Source organism: Solanum verrucosum, unplaced genomic scaffold (assembly GCF_900185275.1).
Source record: "Solanum verrucosum unplaced genomic scaffold, falcon-dt-bn FXZP01000261.1, whole genome shotgun sequence".
NCBI lineage: Eukaryota > Viridiplantae > Streptophyta > Magnoliopsida > Solanales > Solanaceae > Solanum > Solanum verrucosum.
In genome coordinates, this window is record NW_026019969.1 from 4,825,317 (window position 1) to 4,837,823 (window position 12,507).

The 12,507-nt window shown below is 33.0% G+C and overlaps 3 protein-coding genes across 4 annotated transcripts in view; all 3 read right to left on the reverse strand.

Annotated features, from left to right (window-relative positions):
• Positions 1-12,507, reverse strand: part of LOC125816242 (vesicle-associated protein 1-1-like) — a 150,596-nt gene that overhangs the window by 7,892 nt on the left and 130,197 nt on the right. The gene's annotated exons all lie outside the window — the stretch shown is intronic.
• On the reverse strand, positions 3,758-9,016 carry LOC125816243 (protein CANDIDATE G-PROTEIN COUPLED RECEPTOR 2). Its single transcript, XM_049495828.1, has 6 exons — positions 8,556-9,016; positions 7,447-7,638; positions 5,056-5,209; positions 4,866-4,968; positions 4,188-4,269; positions 3,758-4,023 (listed from the first exon to the last, which is right to left on the reverse strand). Exons 1-6 carry the CDS (start codon positions 8,850-8,852, stop codon positions 3,946-3,948), a joined length of 906 nt encoding a protein of 301 aa, XP_049351785.1. The 5' UTR covers positions 8,853-9,016; the 3' UTR covers positions 3,758-3,945.
• Positions 11,251-12,069, reverse strand: LOC125816245 (LOB domain-containing protein 20). The gene is made up of 2 exons (XM_049495829.1): positions 11,704-12,069; positions 11,251-11,613 (listed from the first exon to the last, which is right to left on the reverse strand). The coding sequence occupies exons 1-2, from the start codon at positions 12,067-12,069 to the stop codon at positions 11,251-11,253; spliced, it is 729 nt and encodes a 242-aa protein (XP_049351786.1).

Genomic DNA, 12,507 nt, shown 5'->3' on the forward strand with positions numbered 1-12,507 from the left:
CACTTAAATTTGTAGTATTCCAATAGTTCCTTCTTGATGAATGTCCTTTCAATATTTGTCTCTTTGACCATCTTTTTAAATTGAATACTTTTCTAAAAAAAAAATATAAACAAATAATTAACAAAAGGCTGCCTTTTATTGAGAACTTTTTGTGTCATGGTGCTTCTATCAACCAAATTCCTTCAAAAAAAATCCAAATGTTCCTACCAAAAATTATTCTAACTTTTCACCAAAAGAAAAAAATATCATAAAGCTGAATTATATGAACTTTTCCTAAGTTTGAAGTTTGCCTAAAGGTGATCACATATTTTACTCATTTGGTTCAAAGTGAAAGATACAGATAAGAACACATACATGCAAAATAATAAAAATAAATCTGTTCCATATATTTTTACAATATGAACTCCAAAATAAGTCAATTTTCTTCTTATTTAAAAGAACTAGCTTGGTTCTTGCTGAACCATTGAAGTATGAAAATTATAAATGGTACTTATATATTTTTTTTTAATTTCTCATTCGATTCTATCACTTATATATTGAAATCTGATTAATCTGGTTTCCCGGCATGTATAGCCCATTCGGAAGGAACTCTTCCTATTAAGAAATTTTTTTATATTCAAAACTCGAAGCTAAAATCTGTAATTATAGGAGGACTGCATAAATGCTATCAATTTGTTAACGTCATCTATTACTTAAAGGTTGGATGAATAAAACGTTGTGTCAAACAAAGTTCACTATTAGGGACAACTTTATGTGCATAGTTATTTATTGACAAGCCATTTTTGTTTGTTTAGACAATATTTCACAATAAGTTTATACTATGCTAGCGTTTGGCCATAGATTTCCAAATTCTTTTGGAAAATATTATTTGGATGAAAATTTGGATGAAATTTCACCATGTGTTTGGCCATAGTATTTGGGAAATATATTTCACTTTTTTAGAAAATATGATTTATACCCATAAGTTTTAAAAATTATCAAAACAAACCATAAGTTTGTATTACAAGTCAATTGGATCTTCATTGCAACAAATAACAAGTAGTGTCCATGACACTAGAGCAATGTGGTAGTTTGGAGTGAGTGCAATAAGCATCCTTCTATATAGGGGTGTACATGACCGAGTTGGTTCGGGTTTTTCAAATATCAAACCAAACCATTTGTGTAAAAATTTTAAATTTATAAACCAAACCAAACTAATAAAATTCAAATTTTTTTCGAGTTTTTCAACCTCGGGTTGGTTCGGGTTTTTCAAATACCAAACCAAACCATTGCGTCGAATTTTTAAATTTATAAATCAAACCAAACTAATAAACCTCGGATTTTTTCAAATTTTTGGATTTTTTTCGGTAAAGTTTGCATACAAACATATAATTAACTTGTGCTCCAAATATTTCTTTAGTCCAACCAAAATACAATTATCTAAGGTGTTTCTTAACAAAATAACACAAAATATGAAATGAGTACTAATGACACTAAAATATTCAATAAAAAATAATAATGAAATCATCATATAAAATAAATATTGCAAAGTCATAATGAAAATGATCATAATTTAAAAGTACTAAATCATGCTAAAATAAGTTTAATAAGTATTAGTTACATTACTAAATATTTAAGGAAAATTAAAATTAGATTATGTATTTTAATTGTCTAAACCAATGTAAAACTAAAGAATAAATATTCAATATTATTGTCATTCTTAGTGTTGAATTGATTTTCATTTTGCATTAGTATTAATTTTATTTTAATTTAATTTTTATTATAATTATGAACATCTATGAACTATAATATTTATTGGGCCATTCCAAATTCTAAGTTTTAAACTTGAAATAATTTATTAAAAGATAAAAACTATGAAATAGTATAAGAAATATTTTAAAATTATATCAAAGTAAATATTTTTATGTATAAAATAAAATTTTAAAATTACATATATAATGTTGGGTTGGTTTGGTCTCGGGTTGGTTTTTTTAGTTAAAACCAAACCAACCCAAATATAGTCGGGTTTTTTTTTTCAATACCAAACCACTAGTCGAATTTCTTTTTCGGTTTGGTTCGATTTGCGGTTCAGTTTTGTACACCCCTAATTCCATACATCGTGAAGTAGACAAAATAAATGACTTTGTTACCCTAAGCCGATTGTTCATCATTTTTATCAACAACCATATCATCACTTTCATATCCACGAAATATTTCATCACTACTTTGGTGTTCACATAAAAAATTATGTAATACAATGCAAACAATTACTATAGAGGGTGTTTTTGTAAAAGATAAAAGTTTGGTGTAAAATTTTAATTTTCAAAAGATCCCAAATAATGAGATTTGGCCCAAATACTAGAAAAAACTAGTATTTGGGAATTTGGGATATTTGCCAAAAATATTTGCCAAATAATGCCAAATTGTATGGACAAACACTATTTGCCAAATTTTTCCCCAAATATTATTTGGGAAATCTATGGCCAAACGGGCCCTATATTTGATATGATTGATTATATTCCTAGTTGTTTTTTTCTTCCTATTCATCAAACTAATAAAATCATTTATTCTTTTCATTTTCTTCTCAAAAGTTCCATAATTTTTTCTTGGCGAGCTCTTGGGTCGTCCGGATCCATATCTGATAGAAATGATAGCTTGGTTATCCCCATATCCCTTATCATGTGTGTATGTAGAAGCAGTTTGTGCTAAAAATTTTTTTTTAAAAAAAGTAGCATCTCTACCAATTTCCTTTTTCGCTTCAACGTGACTCAATCATTTGATTTGAGCAACTTAAAAAAAAGGCTGAGAAATTAAAGCAATGTTAAATTATTCATTCTATTAAATTAAAGATTAAGAAAAAGTATTTTAATTTCTCTCCATATGATTCACTAAGCATAAACAAATAAACTTTAAAAATAAAAGTAGCCAGTGCATTATCATAATGATCACCAACTACTTTGATGCAAATTAAATTACTCTCTTTGTAAGTAATATATGTGGTTTTGATGAATTTGTATAAACACATGCAACAAATATAGGTGGGGCCAACTTTTACTTTAACATTTAATAATGAAAGTGAAATATCCCCAGTGGAGTCGGTTGGGGTTTATTTTTAGCCAAATGAAATTAGAAAAAAGCTACCAACTTTTGCACACATTATACAAACAGGATTGATTCTTCAAGTTTCCTCTATCTCTATCTCTTTTCAACAATATGGATTTAATTCTGTATGGGCCACCAAACCTTGAGATGCTTCATTTTGTTTTGTCTTTTTTTAATCATCACTATATTTGAAATTTACTAATTTGATTAAATTAATTCAAATTCACGTCCCCCAAGATAGATTTTAGTGTTTCCTCTTTCTATTGGTAGGAACTTCATTCTCACACGAAATTTCTAATTAAAGGTGAAGAATAATGAGAATATATATTTCTTGTAAAGATGGTGATTAATGATTACTCGTAGTAGACTCCTTCACTGAGAAATTAACTCACAAGGAATATTAACAAAATTGGTTAAATGGATGATAATGAGGCAAGTTGTTGAAAAGATTGATTCGTATCCAAGTTATATAAAGAGGCAGTTGAGAAATATGTCAACAAAATTGATTAGAGTAGGCTTTTGATTGAAAATCACTAATAGCATGTTGACATCATTAATTTTTTTCTTTTTTAATAAAATATATTGGTGCAACTGCAAGTGCAAGCATAATTTGTTTTTGTTTTTTTTTTAAAAGTTCATGGTGTTGGTTCTTATCATTAGTTTAGGAACTTATTTCACGTATGCATAAAGTATGTTTTTGCTCCTCAGTAGCATCGAACAAATAGTGGTAAAGTCGTTGAGAAGTTAAATATAACTGGAAGGGAAACTAATTTTATCATTTTCCGAATTCTCTAAACATGTTAATACATATTTACACATTTACAGCATCAAATTCACCTTCATTATTCAGAAGCACTTGCTGAATTACTCCCAATCGACATCAAAGAAGCCAGCATCTTTCATTTCTGAGTAGTATACATTCTCCAGATGCAAGTCGTCCTCCTGCACACACGATTTAGAACAGAGCAGGTAAGCTTTTTACAGATATATTACAGTCCATGTAAAGATTTTGGATAAATATGTTATAAGACTTCTGTCAGCGCTTTGCAGGTAAAGGATACGCCTGGGAGGGGCATAAGTGAGAATGAATGATAAGAAAATGATACCTGCAAAAAGTCCGCTAGGAAAGTAATATACAGAAGAGGAAGGTACATGGCATGGTAACAGATGACCGTGATATTGTACAGCCTGTAATGCAAAATGAGGATCTCTTAGTAAACTACAAGTAGCTGAAGCATGCACCGGTTTATATTAATTGGATACAACTGTTTGGATGTGATAGCAATGCATTTCTCTATTGTTTTTGTGTGAAGAGATACATTCAACTTAAAGATGCAGAGAAGTACCACAAAAGCCACATCAGGTTTTTTAATCCCTCCCCCCCCCCCCCCCCCCTCCCAGTTTACTTGTACTTGTCAAAATTGCATGTGATATCCCCCCTTTTTTTTTATGACAAGGAAAATCCGCAGCCGATACCCTTTTGGTGCGCAATGCGTAAAAACCCCGCTCCTATGCAATAGCTCGCAAACCACATAGGAGAGGTAACCTGCACTGGGCTTGCTCGACCCAGAAGGCAAACCCCTTGCTTTTGCTGGCAAGGGGTTTCGAACTTGAGACCTCCGACATGGAAGTCCCAAGCCCAAACCACTGGGCCACCTCGAAGGGTGTGATATCCCAATTTCTGAACTCATACGAGCATTAGTTCCAGTATTAAAATATGAATGCCCTTAATAATCACAGTGGATAAGAAAGAACATCATCTGAAGTCATTAAAGACGGCATACCATATTCCAAATTCAGTCCCATGTGCTGCAAGTGCACATGCAAGCAAGGCAGTTGCATTAACGCAAAACATGATGGAAATATAGTTCTGGAATGCAGGTCTTGCTGCAACGAGAGAAAGATACTAATAGTAAGGATACAATAGTATAAGTTCATAATAGACCCAACAAAAATTCATGAGATGAAACTCACCTGGCAACCTTTCTCTCCATGTAGATCGATACATAAATAAGATGAGGCCATATACTCCAGTCAGCAGTAACTTGTGAATAACCCACAAGGCCCATTGTGAGCCATTGTTGCTAACATCAAACAACTGAATACCAAATCCAAATAGGTAGATCCCCTGGGAGAATGAATAGCACGCATCAATACCTCTAGTATGATATAATTCACAAAAATAAGGCGTACGACTCGTAGTAAGGATGAGACACATAAGAAGCATGACAGAGGTGCTGAATGCTGACATGAGTCCCTGATCCTCATAGGACATAAACAGTTCAAAAGCAACTGAAATAATTGGGAACTAGGTCATTCATCTAAAAATTCAAAGAGGATATAACCAGCAACATGACATGCCACAGAAACTTCCGACTTTCAACCTCATTTTGTGCCAGATACCTCCTCTTTTTTTAAGAGCTGTTACAACAAAATTAATCATTATAATGCCTCCCCTCTACCAATTTAAGCTTGCGTATGAGGTGATCGTGAACATGGTACCAAAGCATATAAAAATTCTGGTTTCAGAACTCACCACCACCAAACGTAAAGAAACAAAGGTGTTTCCACAGATTACCCAAATAAAATAAAAAATAAGGCCCACATGTCACAGTGCGTGTTAAGACATAATTACATAAATAAAAATTTCTCCCCTCAGACTACTTAAACTTTTAAATGAGGTGATCTAGAGAAATCTACCAAGCCCACACCAGGAAAAGCTACATAGATTTGTTCAGAGAAGGAACAAGGTTTTACTTGAGCACATTATGATGCACAACATTGCATCTGCTGACAAATATAGATGCAGATAATAAAGTATATTTTCATGCAACTAATAAGAAAGCATGAATATATGTTACTTAAGTTCTGCTTGTTCTCATTTATACATACACCGTCTTCAAATTGAATATCTAGTTTTGAAGTTTCACAACATTTCCCAACAAATGCATAGAGAACATGAAGAGAAAAATATGACTATGTTTTTTTTTATAGATTTTTCGCCTGTCGCTTATTGCCTCCATATACATATCCTCCTCAAGTTAAATCTCGCTCATGATTGGGTGACTTTTTTCTTTATCCTTGTTTGACTATCTTCAGATCCAAATTGCAACTTTAACTCCTCCTACTTAGACTGCAAATGTACATTCAACTCTGGCACACCACGACATTGCAAGTTGATATTACGATTAAAGAAGAGATTAAGTTGTATTGACAAGTAACTACTTAAATCTACATAACCTTTTCTGTTATATAAGAAGTTCCACGACTTTCTTTCGGTGAATGGCATTTTCTAACACAGTCTAATGAGGATAGTTTGAATTTCACTATTGAGCCACATGATATTTTATTTTTGAAATATTTTTATAATCGTGATGTCCATGACAACTAATTAGCTTCCAAATGGGGGGCATGCTTAATTAAAGTAACTTGCAGAAGAGAGGTTTTGACCTATAAAATAGATGATTCTACATGTGCCAGGAAGATCAGGAAACAATATAGCACCTATCTCCATTGCAGATTCTAGAGAATGTTTGGAGTTATTCCTAAGCCTTTGTGGTATTACATGGGTGGCGCTCCAGATTTTCCAGTTAAAGTAGCATGTTTGGAATGGGCTGCAACATGGGGGGCATGCTCAACTCAAAATAACTTGCAGAAGAGAGGTTTTGACCTATGTAGTAGATGCTACCTGTATCAAAAAGATCAGTAAACAATTTAGCCTATTTCTCCATTGCAGATTTTCTAGAGAATGTTGGGAGTTATTCCAAAACCTTTGTGGTATAACATGGGTGATGCCTCAGAATGTGAAAGGTATAATGGAAGGTTGGCAGCAACAGGTGCTACCAAAAGAGATAAAGCACACATAGAGAACTATTCCATTGTGCATCTTATGGATAATATGGCTGGAGCAGAACAAGACTTGCTTTGGAGGGCAGAGAACTCACATTTCTATCATTACGATAGATGTTTTCAAAATCTGTACTTTTGGTGTAAAGTGGCTCACTAGATAGTTCAAAACAGTATATGGTATATTCTCCTTCATAGTGCTTACCGGTTCCCTCTTCCATTTCCATTCAATATTCCTGTATCATCAACATTGGACACATCGCTTTCTGTGTCCTCTCTTCCCTTTCCCAAGCAACTTTTCTATTTTCCCACACTGGACACGTCCCTTTTCCTCATAACATAATAAGAAAATGAACATTTAATCCTCTTTTTCTTCTCCTTCTTACATTATCCTAGCAGAAAAACTATGTGCCGCTAAGCCGTATGAACTTGGCTTTAAGCTATTGCATAAACATGGTAACAGCAGCGTTAAGCAACAAAGAAGTGAAAGTTCGGTGATTAAACAGAACAGGATTGCACCTTTAGAGATATATCTAAACCTACTACAATTGCTGAGATTAGGAAAGTCTGTGTTAGCGCCTCACGTCCACTAGCGTGGTTCCCTTGAAGTAGAAAGGCTATCAAGCTTACTTCGAGAAATAGCATGCCAGATGTTGTGAACAAGGAGATGACACTCCACATGAATAGTTTCCCTGGAGCACACTCCCATGCCTGTGTGAAAAGTGGGTTAAAGAAGATAATGATAGACAGATAAATCAATTTAGCTTAATTACAGGTAGATCTTTAGGCAAATGTGCACCAACCACTACAAATTGGACAGCTGGAAGCATCAATACAAAATCGATATGATACATAGTGTATTTAAATGGAGATATCCTCTTCGTGAGAACCAAAAGAAACATGTTTTTAGAACATAAAATAGAAGCTTTAAGAAAGCAAGAAAGAAGCTCTTTTACATGGTCAAGCCCATAAAGAGAAGCATTTAATGCATTAGGGACCAAAAACAACTCAAAAATTTGTCAATACTCAATACCACACATAATAGGAGGTTGCAGTAAAATAATTCTACATGACCATGCCATAAGCAGGATTTACTAACTTTTCTTTTGCTTCTACGTTTTTGTTTTATTATTCCACAGGAAACACCTCTATATAAGAGTTGTGTTTTTCCAAGTTGAAGGAAGCAGGAACAGACATATTGACAAAGGAGGTTGCCATAAATAAGTCCAGCAAAAGCTGTAATATCCTTCTCTGACAGTTACCAAGTAAGGATGGTCATTGACACATTTCAAGAAGGATCAATCACATGTTTATGTACATAGCTAGAAACAACTCACTAACCCCTAATTATAGCTAGAAATAAAAATTCCATTATGCGTAATAGTAAATGGCGATTGTACTAATTGTTTTTGATGGAACATTGCTTCGCTGCAACTTTATCAGAGAAAAGTAAGACCAATCCCTTGGCGGACGTAGTACCTTAGAAAGTTTTATATTTTCTTTTTCATTATATTCATTTGTGCTAATTTCAAGATGTATGAACATTATTACAGGAAGAACAGATATCAGAACCAAAGATTATATAAAGTTAGTAATAATTAACACTTAACAGGATAACACATAGATACCTGAAGAGAGCACCAGGCCAAATTGAAGATGCTAACAAGCCAGAGAATGGCATAGAGAACAGCTACTACATGCGATCGACCATTAGAAACCTTCGAGAAGCTTCTCTTGGCTTGGGAAGCCAAATATAGAACAAATAGTACTGACGGAACTATCATCAACACATTATGCCATAAACCGTGGCACTCCACGAACCAACCACCGCCATCTCCTCCTGCTCCGACCACGGCAGTTGCGGAAGAAGACGGTGATAGCTCCGCCACTATGGATTCAACAGATCTCATCTTCCAATCAATCATCAAAAGCCCTAACTTCAGCTAATCCCTATTATTTTAATTATAGATAACTGATCGGAAGTTGGGGACCGGTTTAGGTAGAGAATTCTAAATATAATCGGATTCTTTTTTGCGTCGTTTTTCAAAACGAAAAAGAAAAGGTCAAACTATTTGGTAGCTAGCAGGACCAATTTAATTAATTTTTAAATAAGTTATTCGTATTAGTTAAAAAAATAAGTTATATATATCTTTATAATTTAGAAATTTATATAACAATTATTTTTTTAATATATGCATAATTTTAATCAGTTCCGCATAATATAATACAATTTTCTCATAATTTATAGTACATATTAATTATATAAATTTTTAAATTGCAAACTAAAATTGATATTCATTTTATATATGAAGAATAATATATTTTCTAACTAGTCATCAAATGACTAAACATATTACGGCTCAATAATAGCGAAATTACCGGTTGCGTTATTTTCAATTTTGTTACGAGCCATTGTCAGTTTGTCACTCTATTGTTGATTTGTTTATCACTCTTATTTTTGTAACTATTTGCTCTGTTTCAACATATATGTTGTAATTTTAAAAAATATTTTTTCTAAAAAAGAAAATTATTTAATAAATAAAAGATATATTTTTTCATTTTACCTTTGATATAATTATTTTTTAAAATGAACACTTTAATTAGGAGGTAATAACACACATATATATAGTAAATATTTAATGAAAAGAGATTAGTATTATGTTAACACATACTCCGTGTTTGTCCATGTTGTCTCACTCATATAAATAAGAATAATAAAATAGCTTTATCTAATATTTTCTTTAAAAATATGTAAAAGATAAAAGCAATGGAACGATTAGTAAAACAGACGAAAGTACGTATGAAAATAATGAATCATATTTGATTTAGCTTGTTTTCTGACGTGACTTTCTGCAGAAAATCAAATATTGAATGAGCTTGAGAGTGTTCAGTTACAAAACACCGGAAACAAGCAATAAGTCAAAAAAGTGTTAGGAAACAAATGATTGGTAGAGACATATTTAAAGCTAAATCCTAGATAACGCCGTGTGTGAATCATCCACGATGACTCATATTTGCACGTTGTTTCCGTTATATGTTGGATTATGCACATTGTTTCCGTTATACATTGAATTATGTAACTTTTGAAAAGGACCCAAATTCCTTAAGACTAGTTACACTTTTGAATTTATCTTGACTGATCATTGTTCGATTTTTGATCTCATGAAGTCCTAGAACTAGATGAGTTTATGATATCCTCTTGGATCTTGACAACCTGATCTCGAGTCTTTAACAAACAAGATCAACCTTAGCATACTGGTCATGCTCATGTGTTATATTCCATATGTCGTATTTGCTAAGTCAAAACTAATATGTTCCTATATATATTTACCACGCGTCACCTTATGACTCGTCCACTTGTTCTATTCAATAATTTTTAATATATATATATGGAAAAAGGGTCTGAAAAATACATCAATTTTGACCGAAATTGTTATTACGATACCAAACTTTATGGAGGACCTTTTACCCCCTGCACTATTTAATAGTGTATTTTAAAGGTATATATGTGCTCACATGGACACATTACTATTTATAATGATGCAATATTTATGATGTCCACGTGGGCACATATATATATACCTTTGAAATACACTATTAAATAGTGCAGAGGGGTAAAAGATCCTTTCCAAAATTCGATATCGTAACAACAATTTCGATCAAAATTCGAATATATTTCAGACATTTTTTCATATATATATACAAGAATCTTCTTTTATTTGCATAGGAGCATGAAATATGTTCCACCCCTCATTATTTTCGTGCTAAAACACAACAGTAATTTTAAAAAGTGAAATTCTACCTTAAATATTGTATTCTTAATTAACTAGTAGAGTACTATAAAAGTAAAGAGTTTAAGTTAATAATTTTCTGTCAGTGTAAAACATTCTTTTAATCAGAAGACATTTACATGTCAACCTTTTTCAAAATGTGGGTTTAAAATTTTGAAAATAATTAAATTATGTTACTTGTTTCAATATTTAAAAATGATATGATAATACAGTCATACGTGGATTTAGGATTTAAGTATTACGAATTCAAATTTTTATAGTTTTATGCGTTGAAGTACTCATTGTATTCTTAAAGGTATATGAGTTTTATCTGCCATTTTTTGCAATTTTCATAAATTTTTATCCATAAGCTTATACTCTGCGTTGAAAGTATTGAGTTCAAATAAATTCAATATTAGGAGAAGTTGAAAGTGAAAGTAAAAGTAAAGAGTGAAATATTTGCTATTATATATAGTTAACTTTTTCTATAAACATAAATGGTAATTAAAACAGCTCAATTATTCGTAAAATTAAGGTGTAGTGTGATATTACTTCATAGGGAATGAAACATGTGATTAGTAAAAGCAAGTGGATTATGGCTTTCTTCTTCCTCCTCTTCCTCATCATGGAGTTGATGAATTGGGTCAAAACTTGGAGAGTTATTAGCAGTACAGGTAACTGATCCATGCAGTTGATGATGTTGATCAAAAATATTAGTAGTGGAGTTATTGAAATTGTTGATGAGGTTAATATTGTTGTTTGAAATAGAAGAATTGTTTGAGTAACTTGGCTGTAGAATTGCAATATGTTGTTCTTCTTGTTGTTGTGAAATATTGTGATAGGCATTTGCCATTGCATATCTGCTGTTCATTATCTGTGTCTGCACTATTGCTAGCTCTGATTGTAAGGATGCCACCTACAAAAAATAATAATTGTACTAGCTCATGTTAGTTTATTAGATGAGCTTATATAATTTTTCGACGAAGAATATTTGATATTTTTTCACCTGTTGTTGCAAAGCAAGAATGGTTGAGACACAACCATAAACAGGATCCGAGAGCCTAGCTTGAGCTTCATAAGTAATAGTGACCACCGCGTCTTGCCGCCGGTTAGCCGGAATGTGCAACAATAGCTTAGACACATTGCTGGCTCCAAACACCTTGTGCACGGCTGCAAACCGAGCCGCGCCTTGGTCGGAGCCAAAGTAGGGAGCGAAAACGCACCCATTGATGCATTTTCTTCTCAAGAACTTGCATGCACCACAAGGGGCCGTGGAAGCTGGAAGAACGCCTGAGACTTGCTGCTCCACGGCCCCTGAAACACGCTTTCCAGGGCCCTTACGCCGGTCGCCATCACTTGATGGCTCATCCATGTGGTGGCTTTTGTTAGATGGAAAGTGATAATGTGATTTAGTAAGTTGTAATTAGAAGAGAAAGGGTGTTTATAAGAAAAGGAATGAAGAAAGGCACGTAACTCTCGTGAAGGGTTGGCAAAGGTAGAGACGTTAAGGTTGGTGAGAGTACTTGAGAATGGGGGAGTGGAAAAGAGGAATATAGTACTTCTTGGGTGTGAGGGGCACGTGCAAAGAGAGTGTTGTGCATATGTTCACTTTTCTGTTTGGATTGTTGTTATTGTTTCATAATGTGATAATATTATATTATTTAAATAAATATTTGTTCTCCATCATTACTTAATATCACATGTCAATAATTTAAAGGTTAAACCTACAAAATTTTGTGGACGGTTGTGTGTGTGGGGGAAGGGGGGGGGGGGGTTAAGTTTGTTATGATTGGAAGGGCTGTCTGTGAAG

Excerpts from the sequence above, each read along its gene's own strand:
- LOC125816245 (XM_049495829.1), bottom strand. The coding sequence starts at position 12,069 with ATGGATGAGCCATCAAGTGATGGCGACCGGCGTAAGGGCCCTGGAAAG. Across the intron at positions 11,614-11,703 it reads TTCTTGCTTTGCAACAACAG|GTGGCATCCTTACAATCAGA; the intron begins GTGAAAAAATAT and ends TATTTTTTGTAG.
- LOC125816243 (XM_049495828.1), bottom strand. The coding sequence starts at position 8,852 with ATGATTGATTGGAAGATGAGATCTGTTGAATCCATAGTGGCGGAGCTA. Across the intron at positions 7,639-8,555 it reads TGGCCTGGTGCTCTCTTCAG|GCATGGGAGTGTGCTCCAGG; the intron begins GTATCTATGTGT and ends CTTTTCACACAG. Across the intron at positions 4,024-4,187 it reads TCCTAGCGGACTTTTTGCAG|GAGGACGACTTGCATCTGGA; the intron begins GTATCATTTTCT and ends TCGTGTGTGCAG.